A 19,490-nucleotide genomic window follows, 5' to 3' on the forward strand; every position below is an offset into this window, starting at 1 on the left:
CCTGTTAGTGGTCCTTACGGCATGTGTTCCATACCAGAGAAAAATAAAACGTCTGAAGCAAATGTAAGACATTTCCATTTTCTGGAAAGCAAAACGTGATGGTAAATAAGTTTGAAAGGTATTCATCCATTTACTGGCAACATTTTTGATGCTTAATGTGTAAAATATAATGTGTGAGAAATGTTTTACAGTTTGAATAAATGTTGAAGAAAAGTCTGAATTTAATAAAGGTTAAAAATCTACTTTATGCATGTATGAAAAGGTAACATGTTGGTAATGCTGAGGGGGGAAAAAAAGTTCAGAAATATTAAATGTGAAAAAAACAGATTTGTTAAATGATAAAAAGTTTTCAGACATTTCTTTATTTTTTTTTTGTATGCGAAGCTTATCTGGGAAAATTTTTTCCACTTTAAGCGGAATAATATAGAATTTGCGCCTCCTGTCAGGTTCTACACCCCAATTAACGTGGCTGGCTAAGTCTCAGTCAGAGATGGAAAAATGTTTGTGATCTAAGACGAAATCATATAATCATGATAAACTAAATAATCAAATACTAAACTCACGTTAGTGAATGACCTTATATTCAGCACAACAACGTTCAGCTTTTTCAAATATAGAAAAGCATTGTGATGCACAGTTCGTTTTGCACAGATAACAACTCAGTTACAAGGATTTGAGCCCGCAGGCCTGCGGCGGGCCCACTTGATTTGATAAACTCCTTTTACAACTGCTCAGTCAAGCTTAAACAGAGGAGACACATCCTAAATTCGAGAGAAGGTTTCCCAGATCCCTTGTTTATCCTTTTACTTGTGAGTCATATCCCATTTACCACCTTTTGAAATTTGTCAGATAAGTCTCTCGAGCCCTGTGTGTGTGGATGCATGCCATCTCTTTGGAAAAACCGTGCTCTCCCCCATAAAAGACCCCAGCAGTCAGTAAAATCAGCTTTTTACTCCATTCTCCAATGGCTTCCAAGGGACCTGATGTGATGTAGCATTTTTTTTTCTTAGCAATATCATGTTTAGACATATGTCTTAAGAACTTTGGATTGGCAAAGGTGGAGATGATTATGTCCAGCATGTGAATGTGAGACTGGTGATATTCTTTGGTTTATGTAAACAGATGCTCTATGTTTCCTGTAACTAAAACACAGGTATTAGGAACCTAATATATTTTGCTTGTAAAAGGACTAAAATCAAGGCTCTGTATTATGGAGACTCTGAATGTTAAAACATGGCCTGGCTGACACATGCTTGAGAGTAAGGAGAGCTTAAAGTTGTGTGTCTAATCGTGTAACAATTTCGTACCAAAACCGAAAACCGCGGTTCTTTAGTCCTCCGTACGATTCGTGGTACGTGTGAGGTAAACCACAGACTTGTTTTCCATCTCGGCTTCTGTAAGTGAAGTGTTTTTTTGTTTTTTTTCTCGAACACGATGCCAAATCACAGGAAATCATATTCCTAGCATAGAATAACATCCCAAACTGTTTATGCTTTTGATCACTAAGAATAGCGTTAATCATAGTTTGAAGCTGCCATGGCTTTTCTTTTTCATTTCTCAATGTGTAAAAATGTATGCACCGTGCTTATCATGAAGTCCATGTATGCTTTAAATGAGCAGATTCAAAGTGCGACGTTGAAATTTTCTTTTTTTACACTCATTTTCTAAAAGGAGAACATCAAATAAGAGGTACTGAAGATTAATGCTCTCTCTCTCTCATCTTATTATTCATTCTGTCTCTCTTTGTTCTCTCTCTTTCTCTGTCTCACTCACTCAGTTGTTCCCCATGCACAAAACAGTGAAGTAGTTTGCTGTTATCTCTCTCTCCATGAATTGCTGTAGCAAGCATAGTTATTTGTTTGTTCTCTCTCTCTCTCTCTCTCTCTCTCTCTCTCTCTCTCTCTCTCACTCAAGACATTTGTTGCTGTTTATGTTACATTTCTATGTTTTAAAAGAGATTACAAGAAAGGCTACCCACACATCCAAGGCAGTTACATGGGACACATCCAGATAAACTCTGTGTTTCTGGAGCTAGGTCTACTGCCCAAGGAGTAGATGAATCTGCTGCTTCAGTATCTTCAACTCTTCTGTCGCTGTTTTTGAACCACTGCCCTCCATTGTACTCTTACATTACCTCAAAGATTGCTCTACACGTGGTGTAATCTTTAAAAGCCTTTAATATGTCTTTAAGAGAACAATAAAAAGTTTGTCAAATATTCTAAAATTCAAAAACTGGATAATCCAAGCATTACAAAGTAGGTTGCTAAAAAAATTAGATAAAATAAACAGGGGAAATAAATAAAACATAGTTATTAAAATGAAAACAAAAAGATGAAATTAGATCAACAAAATTAGATGCAGTGAACAAGCATGACGAAAACGCACAGATGTTCACTGTGGAAATTTCACCAAAAAAGCAAAAATATTCATGTTAGGCACTCTTAGAGGGTTATCTTTGTTCACTTGGTGAGGACAAAAATGTCTTTTATTTGTTTTATTTCGGTCTAGTGCTTGATTAAATCTCCAGCCCTGTAAAACCTACGCAAAGCTTGCCCTGTCTGCGTTAGACCATTGTCCGATCTTTGTCCCCTGCTGTATGGTTTCATCCACTGTTAGCACACAATTTTTCCTTTGTGTGATGTCTTAAACTATTATCTTCTGAGCTGCACCCTGTCACACTCTCATGAGTTTCTGTATCTTATGCTTTGCTCTCTGAGGAATTTGATCTCTGTCTCTCTGTCTCTCTCTTTCTCTCTCTCTCTCTCTCTCTCTCTCCAGGAACCTGTGTTATTTTGCATGCCAGCAGAGCCCATCAGCAGTCATTCTGAGTCTATGGGAGGCTCAGCACCAAGAGAGGGGGGACCTGGACTTACTGGCTAGCGCCTTGGAAGAGATAGGCAAGGTTCACTCCAAGCATACCACCAGCGTCAACTCAGTGGATGACATTGGCAAAGTCTCATCCAGAAACACTACCATGAGCCGTAGCCACGAGGAACTGGACTCAGACCACACTTAGCAACCACTGCCTGGGGGCTAAGGTGCCCAATGCACGATTTACAGACGTGGAACAGAGGAGGAGGTTGCTATGGGATACCAAACATCCAGCCTCACTCCCAGGGACAAGCTCCCCTTCCCTGTGACTGAGCGTGATATAAACAGGGTGTGACCAAATGTGTGTGATGGCGGCAGACTTAAGAACACGCTCTCACACACATGTAACTAGAAAAACACACACTGAATTACTGTACTGTATATTTTGGCCAATCAGAAGAGATCAAAAGGGATTTACAGGTATGCTTATGTTACATTGTGTGCTTAGGCTGGAGGGAACAAATCCGTGGAAGTAATTTCACAGAGAGAAAAAAAGAAAAAAAAAAAAGAAATTGGACAAAATCATCTACTTTCAGACCCTCTAGCCCTCTGCCTCAGGTGTGCTAGCTGCAGTATGCTTCTGTGAGTTGTAGTGGTACTGTCTTTCAAAACCGAATATTTCCTTTTTTTTTTTTTTTGCTTTTCTTTTTCATAACTCGCCATTTTTATCCGATACGGTTGACTGCGTCCTTGTGTAAGTTTGTGAGGTTAAGGACACAAAGGTCCATTCAGATCTAGCACTCTTTTTTTTTTTTTTTTTCTTTGTTTTTTTCTTACCTTTTATTTTTACAGCAGTACTCAGAATAAAAGCTTGTTGTGCTGTAGAGGTGTACAGCATGCATTTAAGTATCAAATAAAGAGACTCAGAAGCGGTAACCCTTAGCAACAAGCCTTTTGTTGATTAGCACCTCTTTATGTAAAGGAGCAACGTTAACATGGTTATTTCTGAGAAAAAATATGCATAAAGTGACAGACCCCGCACCATGTGTGGGTGTGTGGTTGTAGAGTATGCAAATGAGAGTGGAAGAAAAAGAGAAAGAGAAAAAGAAAGAGAAAGAGAAAGAAGGTTTGATTATAGTTACAACTGACTCTCAGTCAGTGATTCAGGCTTACAACAATCATGGGCACACACTCAGTAACGACACACATCTTCAGGCTGGCTGAGGACTTGTCTGAGCTTATCTCCACTTAAGGTCCACTCTATGTCTCACTCATCAGTCATTAGGATGAATGTTCACTCTGTCTCTCCCTCACAGCTCGTTAGGGTGAACCTGTCAGGGTGTGGGGATCGGTGTGATTGTCTAACAACGAGTTGTATCTCCCTTAGTTTTGATTTTAGTCGGTGGAACATAGCTTAACGTGATCATCCATCAGGAAAATCATATTCTTAGAGAAATGACTGACAAACACAAGACACATAAACACACACACACACACACACACACACACACACACACACAGACAGACACGCATACACATACACACCTAGATACCTTGATAAGTCAGTTCAGTTTCTTGCTGTGCTCTGTCTCTCTCTCTCCTTTTTTTGGGTTTTTTTTTTTGTTTTACAAAAGCATGCTTTAGCTGGTCTCTGTTTGGGGCCACACTCTGGCCATAGTGGGCTGATCCTGGTTCTGGATAGGGATAGTAGCATTTGATATGTGCTCAGACCACCGAAACTTAATGCAAAATTCAAATGATCTGACATACAAAACCCAAAACCCACCAAGACATCATGCTCATTCTTCTGGGTACTTCAGTTCGACCCTTCACATTAAAACATACATCACGCACAAAGAATGAAAAACTATAAAAATTGATTGTGAGCGTGTGTATGTGCATGCGCGTGCATACGTGTGCATACATGCGCGTGGATGTGTGTGTGTGCGCGTTTGCGTGTGTATGTTTATGTACACGCGTATGCGCTTTTGCGCGTGCGGTGGAGGAACAAAAAAAAATTCAGACTCACTGAATGCGTGAGCAGTTGATATGGTCCGGTCTGTTATTTCAGACTGAAAAAGAGAATATGTGTTTTTGATATACTAAATTATTTATGAAACAACATCTTTAAAACCACGGAGGTATGTTCATTGAGTGCAAGTGAGTCACAACAGTTGGTAAAAAAAAAAAAAAATGTATATATTATAGAATATGCCATAGGCTAAGCATTTATTTCAGAAGCCTTTAATGTTTGGAACCAGAATAAGACTGCATACAGTCTCTTTTTGCACTCTTTAAATGTACTAAACTCATGATTCAGAGGTTTTAATGGAAACTGTGAACGTATCGTGTGTTAGGCAGTGGTCTGAGGTCCCTGGACACTCTTAGTAGTGCGCTGGCACTTGAAAAGAAAAAAAAAGGAAAAAGAGAAGAAAAGAAAAAAGACCCTGTCAAATGTAGACATACAGTATGCAACACTGTGTGACAACCATTTGAGCTGTAGTTTGTGTACCTCTGAAGAAAGCAGCCTAGTGCTCTGGTAGTTCTTGAGTTCATTCAGGTACGAGTTCTGTGTGTAATGCAGTGTGTTTTCATTATTTTTATTTACTTATTTATTTTCAGAGCCTACTGTCTAAAAATATGTGTTACTTTTGGGGAAGGGTGGGGCGGCGGCTGTTGAAGGAGTATCATCGCTGGTTTAATTTGAATAAAAGATTATTCATTTATCTGTAGTGAGTTGATCATTTCGTTGCTGTTGTGGCAAGAGTCACAATAGCACTGCACATAACAATCCAATTTTAAAAGTGTGTGCAATATGTAATATTGTGAATGGGAATGATTCATCATATCAAGTTTCCAGACTTTAAAATCCAATTAAATTTTCATTTAATTGGTTTATCAACTAATTACACAGACCCATTGCGTGCAGATATTTCAGTAGATGGGGATTTAATGCATCCAGTGTTCAAATATTTGGGAAAGAACATCATTTCTTAATAAATATCTACATATATACATACACACACACACACACAAGCTTTGTATTTCAGGTTTCTATATATGGTACTTTGATAATTGATGGGGCTTAGGTTTTACAAATTATTTCATAGCTACATGTGCCAGCATCAATAAACAGCATCAATAAACATATCTAAAAAAGTCCATGAGGCGTTACAATTATGTTGCTCGGACTGTGCATTGTGTATCTCCTGACAGTAGGTGGCAGCAAAGGCTGGAACCATGCTTGCAGCTGCTCCGCAAGAAACAATGAACTCTGTTGTTGTTGTTGAAAACAGATATAAATAACAAGAAATGAATACTAATGAAAGTTACAACATTTTAATACACTGAATAATCTGCTCTGTTCAACTAGAATAACTGGAATCAGCAGATATTCAATGGATTCTCATGATAGACACAGTTCCTAGCATTGAGATTAATAATCATGTCAGCTTAGAATTCTACCTCTTCACATTGAATTATGCATTCGTTTATGACTAGACAGGAAAGTCTGTGAATAAAATTTAGGCTGGTTAGAAAAAGCCACGCCTGTAAAAGCCTTTTGAGCCTTTATAGTAACACTGTCAATAACAAAGGCCAGAACTGAACACTTTTAAGAGCTCATATTTGAGATTAGGGTTCATTTTTATTAACTTTTTTCAGAGTAAAAGGGTTCTTGAACGTATCTTGAACAGACCTTTATGAAAGTTAGACAGGTTTATTAAAAAGAAATAGTAATTAGGACATATGTGCTCAACGTGAAAACTGAAAATATTTTATTTTCTAGTTGCATCTCCCAGCCCTATCCTGCACTTAATATATGGTAATTATTAGATGGTACAAATACTATGAAACCATCAATTATAAACCTCTAATATAGTGTCAATAATTTTAAAAAGAAACATGTACCCTTTTATTGACAGGACTCTTACTCGATCCATGATCTATGTTGAGAGAAAATCCAAGCAATCTTGGAAGAAATGCATTACAATGGCAGAAAACATGAAGTAAAGTGACATAGCATTTTCTGTCTTCTGTTTTCTGTCATGAAACCTGAAGAAGTTTTTTCTAACCCTTTAAAAAAGGAACAAATTCCACTGTTGTCTCAAACTCAGGAGTTCTAGTCAGTTCGACTTCAACTGAATATTTTTTTATTCTAAGAGGGTAGTATTCTGAGAGACTTATTGATTTAGATTTGTGCAAGAATAGAGGGATGAAGGAGGACAGGAAAGAAGATAAAACAGGACACAGAAATAAGTACCCCTCTAAATTAACATTGTCGTAAACTGTATCTCAACTGTACTACAACTAGACTGTACTTTGAAAACTGTAAGATTGGTGGGGATTTAAAAAAAAAACAAAAAAAACTAATTACGTACAGCAATGAAAGGCTACTGTGTGTAACTTTCAATGGATTGGACTGTATGTGAATGTGTGCATGCAGGTAACGTGTAAGGTGTGTTTTTTGTTTAGTGTGAGTGTGGTGTGTGGGTAGTATTTCAAAAGTTGTGGTCCTTGAGCCATAATAGGCTTATTACATTGGGAAGAATGGTAGCCTTTCAGTCTGTCTTGCTGAGTAGTTACAGTAGTGTGTGTGTGTGTGTGTCCGTGTGTGCGTGTGTGTGTGTGAGTGGTGCGCACATAGTGTGTGCTGTATTTGTATAGGGCATATAGAGTGCGTGCAGTGTGTACGGAGGGAGTCTTTTGGATAAAATGTGTATGATGTGTTCATATGTGTGTGATGCTTATTTGGTTTGAGAAAGCTGACTTTTTGAGGCATTGTATTCAGTTTATTTAGTTAGTTAATTAGTTAGTTGGTCTGTTAGTGTTAACCATAAGATCATTCTCTACACACACAAAAAGAGGCATGGAAAATTTCAATGCAACCAAGTAGTACAAGTGAGTTGTGGTACAAGTGGCAACAAACAAAACAGCTTTAATGACTGATCACAAACACAAACTATATTCAAGAATTCTCCACATTAAATTTAGTTTGCATGTAATTCCAGGCAATTACCCAGCGTGTTCTGAATATGGAGACTAACTCTATTCTTAGCTGCAGTCACACCACAACCAAAGTGAACTGGCTGTCTTTGGGGGAGTTTTTAGTTTTTGCTCTAATGAGCTATGCAGATGTCTCAGCTCTGTCATTTTAACTACGCTGTAACCACATCACTTATTTGTAACTGTTTTGTGTTCTCCACGCACAATGCAGACACACACCCATCTGTCTTACCAGATATCCTACACAGACCCCCAAGTGGCCCCTCAATGTCCTCTGAGAGACCCCGATGCCCTAACACACTCCTTTCTTTCCATCGCACACCACACCATCCAGGCTAAAACCAGGCCTCCTTAGCCACTAGCTCCCAACCCCCGTTCTTCGGATTCTAAACAGACTCTCTTTAACCTAAACAATTCCGGTCTTTAGGTTCGCACACGGCATGTTTATTAACTTAGTTAATGCTCAGGGCTACGCTTCAGGCCCCCTACAACACGCACAGGGCAAAAATCACCTCTGCAGTTAAATGTGCTTGTTTTTGTGTATTTGTGCGTGCACACACATGTTAACACACGCACATACACACACACACACAGGCAGGCTAACTTCATGTCGCTGTGTTGGTTTTTATGAGTAGAAAAAGTGGAAACTCAATGAGGTGTTCATACCCTACAGAGATCACAAAAAAATCAAAAGACAGTTTTCATTCCTTCATTATTTCATTCTCTCTGGGCGTAAATGAGGCATTACAAGTCACAAGAGAATGCTTATCCCACAAACCTTTTGCACTTTATTCTAGACTAAACCACCTGCAAGCAGGCCACGCTTTATTTTAAGTCAGTCGAAGAGCGAGCATAATGTTTTCCACTCGTTTAAGTAGTTTCTCACAGTGTTGGTAGAGTTAGGGAGCGTGAGAGGGACTTGTGCAGCTGGCTTGTGAGAGAGAAACTTGCAGTTCTACAGACATGCCCACCAGATGTCACACTCCATGGGACAGACTAAAACCAGGACCCCCTCTATCCCCCTCTGCAACTGTACCCCACCCCTCCATACCCCTCCAGACGCCACGAGGTCCCACGTCGAAACCAGCCTCTGCTCTTTCAGTCTCTCTTTCAACCTCCCACCCCGCTAATACGCCCTGGCTGTTGGGACCATTGCGCTTACTCAGATGGATTAAAGATGACTCTTTCTCTGTGTTTTTTTCTCCCCTTCCCTTTCTTTCTCTCACACTCTATCCCAGCCGGATGAAAGGCCTCCCAGACACCCACTCCATACGCATACCATTCAGTCCAGAACACACAGGAAGCCTGTGTGCTGCAGAGAAAGAAGGAGGGAGGCAAGGAGGGAGGGAGGGAGAGAAGGAGGGAGGAAACAGAGAGAGAGAAAGAGAGCGAGAGAGAGAGAGAGAGAGCGAGAGAGAGAGAGAGAGAGAGAGAACAGACAAATAACTATGCTTGCTACAGCAATTAATGGAGAGAGAGATAACAGCAAACTACTTCACTGTTTTGTGCATGGGGAACAAGTGAGTGAGTGAGACAGAGAAAGAGAGAGAACAGAGAGAGAGAAAGAGAGAGAGAACAGAGAGAGATAGAATGAATAAGAAGACAAGAGTAAACTCAAGTCATGTGAAGCTCGTGAGAGGAGACCTTTAGAAAGGTCTGAATCCTGTTCATTCCAGCTCACAGCCTTGTTTTGGAGTTTATATCTGCAGTTACTTGGTTACAGCTGTACAGTCATTCTTTCTCATATTTAACAGGATAAAACAGCGGGACTGAGTGGGTTTTATGTTCCTTTGTCTTACCAAAAGAGAAAAGAAAAGAAAAAAATTCTCCTTCTCAATCACAGTATTGAATTTGTATATATAAGTTACGGTAAAAAAAAAAAAAAAAATAGTGACAGTGGTCATTATGTACTATTGAGACAATTGAGTTGTATCTAGTATCACTTCTTTTTCAAATAACACAAAGTGTCTGTTCTCACACCTGGCTTTTCCATCTGAGCTCATGAACACAAGATGCCAAACTGAGTGAAGCCTGGAAAAATGGACAAAGCTGCTTATTTCTATGACTTAAAATATATTTTTACAACAAACAGCTGCGGAATACTTCATGAATCAAATACAGTATAGTATGCGAATGAATTGAACATGAAAGTGAATTAAAATTACACAAAAATGCACACTATGTGCATATACCATTTGTGTTCGAATGTGTGATTTTGGACTTTTGGACTTTGGCTTTAACAGACAGACTGAGGAATGCATTGTGGAGACATGGAGTCATGGAACATTTCATAGATGTGTTCTGAGTGTGGCATTTAGATTAGATATAGTATGAATATGCCTGCTCAGTGTAGGTAATTTCATCACATGAACCTGTGACTTGAATCATACAGCAGACTATGTATGTGGGAAAACATATTTTTGTGTGTGTGTGTGTGTGTGTGTTCATATATCTTGGACAGGAGGGATCGCACACATTCCCTGAGCCGACAGAGAAGCGCATGCTTTGAATTACTGTACATTTGCGCCTGGTTGGGGGCCAAGTGCCAACTGCTTCAGACTGGATCAGACGTTTATTGTGTACCATGTATTAACCACCCTGTGTCTCTCTCTTTCAGCCAAAGTGTCTCAGCGTTTTCTTCATCTTTATTTGTTCTCCGTCTCTGCCTGTCTCTCCCTTGTTCATTTGTTGTTGTTTTTTTTAGTTCACCCTTTGCCTCTTTACTTTGGCACTTAACACTTTTTTTCTATGTCCAACACATCTCTCTACATTGAACAATTTTTTTATGTGTTGATTTTGTTCTTCTTTACTTCATATTTATTCTGTTCATTCTCTCTCTCTCTCTCTCTCTCTCTCACACACACACACACACCTGCACACACCCGCACGCACACACACACACAAACACACACACCTGAGAAATGTGTGTGTGTGTGTGTGTGTGTGTGTGTGTGTGTGTGTGTGTGTGTGCGCGCGGGTGTCTGCGGGTGTGTGTGTGAGAACCAGGTGACTGGTTAGGCCACATACTTAAGTGAATGTGTAAGACTTCACCCCACACTCTGAGGAGATGCCAAGCCTGCAGACTTTAACAACCACTGTGCTGTGACAAACCTGTCTGCCATGGCTTTCTCTCCTCTCCTCTCCTCTCCTCTCCCCTTATTCTTTGCTTCTCCTATTCTCATATCCCCTCTATTCCTCTTCTCCTCTGTCCTCTTATCCACTTCTCTCCCTTCCTGTCCTCATTTCTGCTTTCTATCTTTTGTCCTATTCTTTCCTCTGACACAACACACATGTATGTGTGTGTTTGTGTCTAATCTTGCTCTCTCAAGACAGCCTAGGCATTGTGACCCATGTTTTTGCACAGCTATGTAAGGGCTTGGTCTCATTCTGTCACACACACACACACACACACACACACACTGGGACAGATCAAGGCTTAATGAATGAGGGTCAATACTGAAGAAAAGGGGACTCAATGCCAAGGAATCTGCTCCTTAAAGACAAGGGAACAAGTTTATGGGAGAAAGGAACATGAGCCACTTTCCCTATCCCACACAGCCTTTACTCCCCTAAATATATGCAGATTAGATTTTAAGAGGGAATGCCAACTGATTCATGATGTGCTAGTTCAACAGCAGTACCGCTCTTTGGATAGCATTGTGTGAGACTGTGTGATAGCTAAGAGTGAGTGATTTGTAATCCTTTGTTGCTTTAAAGTCCAACATTTTAACCCCCTGAAAACATGGAATTCAGAAACTAAAGCTTTGTGATGTCACAGAGGGCCTTAACATCTAAAAATAGTTTATTTGACAGCGGTTTTAAGCATGTTTTTTGTTCAGATAATTATTGAGTTATGTGTTATTTACTCTGCCTGTATCCATAGCTGCTGGTAGTTGAAAGACTATGAGACACAGACATTTCATAAGACACACAATAAGATAAAAGATTTTATCTTTTATGAGGAGAGTCATTGTAATGGAAAGCACTTTCCATTACTCTCAAAGTGAAGCCAAAAAAAATGTTTAAAGGAGAATTCCCCCCTTCGGCTCCTATTAACAGTTACCACCTTGCAATTAAATGTTTAATGCAATGTTCCTAGTGTTATTTTGGTAAACCTCTCACGCCTCCATCTCCACCTCCTCATCTTCTGGCCAATCAGAGCTCTGTTTTGTCAAATCATTAGTTTCCAGCTTGTCTCACTCATTGTCTAATTGTCATGCACACCTTTGTCTGGTCCACCCAGCTGTCTGTCCCTGGTGTATAAATATTCCTGGTTGTTTCACTGTCAGTTGCGAAGTCCCTCACTTTCATGAGTACACTGAGCTGCGCTGAGCTGAGCTGAGCTGAGCTGAGCTATTTCAGTCTCATCTTCCTTGTTCATCATTAGCCGTCGTCCCACTGTTAGCCTCCCTGTCTCTAGTTGTCCTCTCGGTTTCTTTACATCGACCTTAGCCTGTTTTCTGACCTCTGATTATGCCGAGCCCAAAGCCGCCTGTTTTTCTGTTTGTTTGCCCCTTCCTGTTTTTTGACTACGTATTTGGACTGGATTCAGCCTTCACTTTCCTCCAGTCTCTCTCTCATATCGTGACAAGACCTGTACAGATGTTTTTGTTTATGTTTTGAAATAAAACATCTTTTTACGGGTTGACAGAATGAAAACAGATTTGCATAGTGTCTTAAAGACTGTACTTAAAGCTTGTTTCTTCCTGAGAATGAACGGGAGCACTAATCCAGCAGATTACATAAGTCATGGAAGCCTCTGCACTGGCTAGAAACAGGTCTTTATTTTTTCACCGTTTGACATTTGGAAAAAGACTTATTTACCATAAGAATTTGCCATAAAAAAGTTATAAATCTATGCAATTCTGAGGGCAGTTTAGGTGACACCAGAAAATGAGTGTTTTTTGAAAAATAAAAATGAAGTGACTGAGCGAAAAACCTGTCTGACATGCTCTACATGCCCTCAGGTGTATATGATGGGTGAAAATACTTTGAACAGATTTTTCTGTAATAAGTTTTGAATTCAGACATTTTACCACAATATAGTGGTACACTCCTAAAGCTTTGACTGAAATTGTAATTGCAGAAAAACATACACTCCTCCCACATACACAAACACACACACACACACATACACGCACACACAGACTATACACTTATGGAACATCTGGTTCCTATCTGACATAAATTTATCAATCCAATAAAGACAAAGCTACGGTACTCCCATCACAAAAATGCCAATCTAGTCTTAAAAAACAGCTGAAGCGATTTACTGTAGGTGCAGGATTATGAATCAAATACGGCTAAACTACAGCTTGAGAGCAGAGTGAGCATGTAATGCGAGGTCAACTTCAGTGCAACAGGTGATGGAAATGTCCTTCCAGTGATCTGAAAATAAGACGTGATGCAGGAAAAAATACGTCTGAATCACCGGCAGCCATTCAAGAAGAACAACACAGTAAGCAGCAGTCTCAGGATGTACTCTTAGATAACACTCCATGTGCCCTATTCTTTTAGATATAAGTTCTTGGATCTTCCTGTATGAAAAAAAAAAAAAAACAATGGATAGTGTCATTTGTGTTGGTTTATAACCACCACCTGTTGGTAACAAAAGACGAAGATTTTTTTTTTTTCGCTGTTTAAAAAGAGGGCGATGAACTTGAGTACTTTGGTTGTATAATCCTGATGACTCGACACGGTCCTCTGAGAGTCATTTTGGGACTATTTTTAGATTTGTGATTGTGTTCTGTGCGTTTCTCACAGCATTGTTGTTGTTGTTGATCCTAGGGGGTAAATGAGAGAGAACGTGAGTGTCTGAGCAATCTCTGGAACATTCCAGCTCCGAACTAACGATGTGCGTGAATTGAATTAGCGGTCTTATAAGAAAATAGTTCAGGCATTGTTCTAAGTATAGATATGTTTTAGGGTATGTTGGTCAAAACATTGGTCGATCACGCAAGAGTCGAGCTGACAAAAGTACGTTTCAAGGCATGAAACTCTCTCAGAAGCCCTCCAGTATAAGATCAATGTACGTATCTAAACACATACACACACTTGCATATTCTCACTCACACACACGCACACACACACACACACACACATCGTACACAAAATCAACAGATCCTTGGTCTTAAAGGGAAACTGTGTTGCTTCGAACTCCAGTACAATTTTTTTTGTAAACTTGTGAAACAATAAGTAGCAGGCGTCACTAGATAAGTCTCTGACGTTTGGGAGGGTTTCCTTCCGTTATTTTCCCTCTTTTTTTTCTTCCTCTACCCGCTTCGTATCTGTTCGTACCTACTTCACCCCCCCCCCCCCCTTCTCTCTTCAGCTTCTATCTAATTTCCCATCTGGCCAATGAGGAAATGTGGGCTAATGGTTTATTAAAAGGTCAAATGCAGTCACCTCATGAGACCAAACCAAAGAGGTCAGAAAATAGGAAGGTTAAAATGAATGAGTAAGATTTCGATAAAACTGTTACTCGGCAGAATCTGAATATTTTTACTGGAAGATGTGTCACCTCCCGTCTTCTTATGTAGGTAGAATCCAATGACCATTTTCATTACATCCCTTTTCTTAACCATGACCATACATCATAAGAAACTGAATACAGTTTAATAGTGTATGTGTTTCAATTCAGCACCAGTGCAATCCGGAATCATCTCCATCCCATTCTTCCTAAACACTTGCATTGATTTTAAATCTTTACTCTTACTGAAACTAAGTATCTCTGAAAAGAACATTAAGTGTATGTTGTAATAATAAAGCATGTTTATTATTTTAAAGAACGTGTTTGTGTTTGTGTTTGCGTTTGCTTTTGTGCCTGCGGGTTATTCATTCACAAATGGTCTCAGGTTGAGGCAAGGCACGTATGTGGGGGTAGAGTCATACCACTCCTGTTTATGGCATCATTACAGCATGAGTCACAAATACAGCCACACTGACAATTACTGAGAAATGGTGCACAGAGAGCAGATGAGTCATTGTCTTTTTAGGACAAGCAGAATGCACACTGTAAAAAAAGAATTTTCACTGTAAAAAGATCACAATGTTCTGGGAGCACTTTCACTACCAACACACTGTTTATTTACAATATAAAACATACTGTTTATGTACTGTGTAATAAAGTTACAGTATTTTACTGCATCTCCAAATACAGCTGATACTGTATTTAAACATTTTTTTCTCTTTCACTCCCCCCCTTTATCTCAAATATGCAGCTCATAGCTGTGTTAACACAACTGGATAGCTTTTGGCTAAACGGTACTGGATAGAAATGACCAAATATCAGGGTAATAGAGCTGCTAATATTTTATACGATTTTTGTCTCCTGTATATTTTAGTTACTCTAAGTTAAAAATATCTATGGACAAGTCATAAGAAAGTAAAAAAAAACAATTTGCCGTTGAACCTGCTAATATTATTATTATTATTATTATTATTATTATTATTATTATTATTATTATTATCATTATCAGTAGTAGCAGTATTAGTAGTGGTAGTAGTAGTAGAGCTAGTATTATTATTATCAATAGTAGCAGTAACAGTAGCAATAGTCATAGTCGTAACAGGAGTAGTAGCAGTAGTCATGGTGATGGTGGTTGTAGCATCACTATGAAGCTAACATTAACATACATTTCACTTCTCTGTTAAATGGCTTCTGGTTTGTTGCCAGGGATGGATCAGGCCTTTCAAGCTTTAATTACCAATTGAAAGGAGTATATTGGCAAATGTTTTGTTTGTTTGTTTTGCATGGTAGCTCACCAGTCCTACGCTCTGACTATGACAAGACACTTTTAATCCTCTTTTTAATCAATTCATTTATTTTTTTGTGATTCACTGAACAGTTCGTCCCAGTGGATGGCACAACTGGCATTAGTACTGTGTATGCATCTGCCACACATTCTATTTGCACAACTTCTTTAGAGTGATGATCACACTAGTGGACAACTGTTGGCAACCAGAAAGTCAGAAATATTGGCCAATGCAAATAAACTAGCGACACTGTTGGATATACACATTTGACAGGCTGAGAAACCAGCAGCAACTGGACAGACATAACCAGTAGGTGATTTGTTACTTTTTAACAGGGGGATGGCCCAATGGCCAACAGGGGGGATGGCCCAATGGTCACTGACACTACTCTGTAGAGTATATAGGGGGATGGCGGGTTAACAAGGGGGATGCATTTTGGTCATTTAGCTAACAAAGCGGATGGCATCCCCCTACAAATTGCTTACTGGACATAACACTATTTCTGGTGGCACCTCGTCCTGCTATCATGCATCACAGATGATGACTTATACGATGCCTCGTTCTGCGATACACTTATGAGACTTCTCCTTTCTCCCTTGAATCCAGATCTTTGACACCATTCAAATGTTAGCTCCTCGCCAGCACAGCTTTTCTCTAAATCCGTGGAGTACCTTCAGTTACGGTTTATTGACCTTCTCTTTCAAAGATCACAGCTTCGACTGTCCTCTTCTTTGTTTCCAGGTTTAGCTGACTTTGAGAAGCCTCATCTGGATTTTCAGTATATACCCTGATACGGGAGTACCTAGCCTTTCTTTGCTCTTGTTCCCTCACCATGCTGCTATATCTTTCTCTGGTTTGTTTCATGTATTTGAGGCCTCCAATTCCTGTGTTATGGACACTTTTCAACTGATGAAGCTATTTCTGTATTTACTTTCAGAGGTGAATAGTCCACATGAACTTGTGGAATAGGGAGGGCCACCAGTACTGTGAACAGGTTTCTGCTTTAACAAAAAAAAAAAAAAAAACAAAGCAGGCAAAATAATGATTTACATTCTCATGTCCCTGTGAATACACGCTAAGCCACAGCAAGCATGGTAAGCATAGAACTTCTTCTAGTTCCTGTTTTTAGGAGAGGCACACTGTTTTTGAGTGAGTCACACATGACTGTTCACCACTATCTTAAAGTGTGTGAGCAAAACCGATCAATCACGGGACACTCAGAGGTTCACCTCCTTACATAGTCTGTTCAGTGTTACACAAGTTTTGAACAATTTCTGAACTTGTGTTACATAAAAGTGAAACATCAAAAACTGATTATCCATAATTGTGTCTTCACTCCATGTCTCCACGGAGTACACTCAGTCCATCAATACTGACAATTGTTAAACTGTCAACAAGAGCTTTGTCTGACACGAAGTCATTTCATATTGTTGTCAAACTTTTCCATTTCAAACACAACAGTCTAATTTATGTGTTGCAGCTAATCTCAGTATATATTTTAAAGAAGCAATGAACTTTATCCCAAAAAAGGAAACCCACAGAAGCGGCACGAAACGGCTGACGACGACGGTCAAAGATCAAAGAGACAATCGAAAACGTGTCTGTCAAAAAAGATATCAGTGACTTTGTACATGACCTGAATTTGTCCTCTTTGAACTCTTTCTTTAATGCACTCCCATTTAAACTAAGCAGACAATCTCAAAGCAATCTTTTCAAAATTCTGGGCCTGAGCTCCATTCAAAAGAAGCCTACAGCAGCAAAAATGTGACAAAGGGAAGGAAAGATTCTTCTGTGAGTTAGTAGTGTTTGTTAAGTATGTGTGAAAAGTGCCAGTTAGATGGCTGAATACAACACTTGTGTGATAAGATTGTATACAGTGTGGAGAGAGGCACATGTCATTTTGTTTCAACTGTGTGTCTGGGCTTCCCACGACCCTAATAACAATGCTGCTGCACTGTTTTTCTGAGGGTTTCCTCTCTGAATGACTGGAGGCCTTTGTGATGGCCAGTTTTTATTAGGTATAACTATTTAGCGTACATGTAATATAGACTACATGTATCTTCAACACTCCTAATGCATGTTACATGACAGAAAAGTACATGTAAAGTTTACAAATGTATGGTTACATCTAAAGAGTATTCTGAACAACTGTGGATTTATGAGATGGTCTTCTGTGGACCAGTGATAAACCCTATCAGAGTCTAAAACACAGATCATAACACCAACACTGGATTCACCACACACACACGCACACACACACGCACACACACACACAAATGTCCCTTTCTTATCTCATCTGCGTTCCATAAGACTTAATCCGCATGCCAAGTTGATGTGCAAATTGTACAAAGAAATCAACATGTGTTATGGAATCCACAAACATTAAATAAATCCATCAGACATCAGCTTTTCAAGTTTTTGTGTGTGTGTGTGGGGGGGGGGGGGGGGGGGGGGGGGGGGGCATTTAAGCCTCGGTGTGACTCTTTTCTCATACTGAAAAAGAGAAGTTTTCTTACTCAGACTGGATTTCCACATTTTTAGAATCCACAATTTACAGGAACCGGGGGGAAAAAAGAAAAATATTCACCCAAGGACAAGCAGCTTCATCGAAGTGCATGGACTGCCTGTCTCCCCAGCTGTCATGTGAATATAACCTGACTGTGTGTGTGTGTGTGTGTGTGTGTGTGTGTGCGTGTGCGTGAGTGTGTGTGTGTGTGTGTGTTTACATGTGTAAATCTCTGGTATCCTTAAATGCTTTCTAGGAAATAGTCTGAGTTGTCTGTGAATTACCAAGTACAGAAGCCATCTTGTAGAATGAGGCATGTACCATCGCAGGAACATGTGAGATCCAGGGATGCGTGGCATAGTGTGCAAATTTTATGTCCAGAGTGGCTATGACTAAAGAACTGGGTCATGCGGGCATTTTTGCCGCATTAAGCTTTCTGAAATACCGTGAAGATACAAAACACATCACAATGCGGAGTTTAAAATCTTATTAAAGAAAGTGTGGTAATTGCTTTACTTGCTGAGGTCAGAATGCGTACTGTTTAGTGATGTACCCGTTCTCAAGGGTAGAATAATTCTTAAAGAGTCACTGACGTTTTTACAGTCAGGTAGCTATGTCTCGCACAATAAGGTGCGGTTGCATCTGTAAAGCGGAGTAATGGCTCTCTGTGTTACATGCTTATCTGTACCTTAAAGTACAAACGAAGCGTGGCTTAGCTCCTAGGTCACGAGCACCTGATTTCACAATATTTGCGCATTGCATCAGAGCACAGGAATGATCAAGCCCGTCGATTCTCCTCATGGGTTGGAAATCCCCAAACAAATTGCTTTAATTCTCAAAGTTTGCCAATGAAAGCTTATTGGTTTGTGGAAGTGTTCTCAGGTAGGCAGTAGTGATGTACAGAAACGTAAATTACTGAGATTGAGTCATCAGTAAAACTAAATTGAATGATTAATACAATCGAGTTAACAATGCTGAGACATGTTAGGAATACCTCTGATACCGCTCCGCTTTTTAGTGTTTTGGTGAAAGAAAGAGAGCCAGGAACAAAATAAGATTAGGTTGATTAAATTAGGCCAATTTGTATAATAGTCAGTGGATGGTCATGTAAAGTGGTTAAACGGGCTTGCCTTTAATCCCAAACCATCAGACTCCAGTCTTGAGTAGAAATGTTGTAAAATTAGAGACTACACAGTTAAGTCTTTAAATTGATAAAAAAAAAATATGCACATCATACAACATAGCGAGAGGGAACTTAGAAAGATACACTTCGATGTTACTGTACTTCAGTGCGCCTTGTGGAAGAGGTCGGTCGATCTTAAGAAAGCAGGTCGATTGGTCCAATTCATTGACGTCAGAGTACGTAGAGGCTAGTAGATCGAAGTTTGTAGTTACACTGGTTTGACGACGAGCC

The 19,490-nt window shown here is 39.6% G+C and overlaps 1 protein-coding gene across 1 annotated transcript in view; it reads left to right on the top strand.

Annotated features, from left to right (window-relative positions):
* The window catches only part of unc5da (unc-5 netrin receptor Da), a 65,529-nt gene extending 62,513 nt beyond the window's left edge, over window positions 1-3,016 (top strand). Inside the window, exon 17 of the mRNA XM_030767975.1 lies at window positions 2,779-3,016. Coding sequence (XP_030623835.1) covers window positions 2,779-3,016 — 238 coding nt within the window. The remainder of the gene's footprint in view (window positions 1-2,778) is intronic.
* Window positions 3,017-19,490: the final 16,474 nt, after the last annotated feature.

The sequence above is a fragment of the Chanos chanos genome, chromosome 3 (assembly GCF_902362185.1).
Source record: "Chanos chanos chromosome 3, fChaCha1.1, whole genome shotgun sequence".
NCBI classification, from domain to species: Eukaryota; Metazoa; Chordata; class Actinopteri; order Gonorynchiformes; family Chanidae; genus Chanos; species Chanos chanos.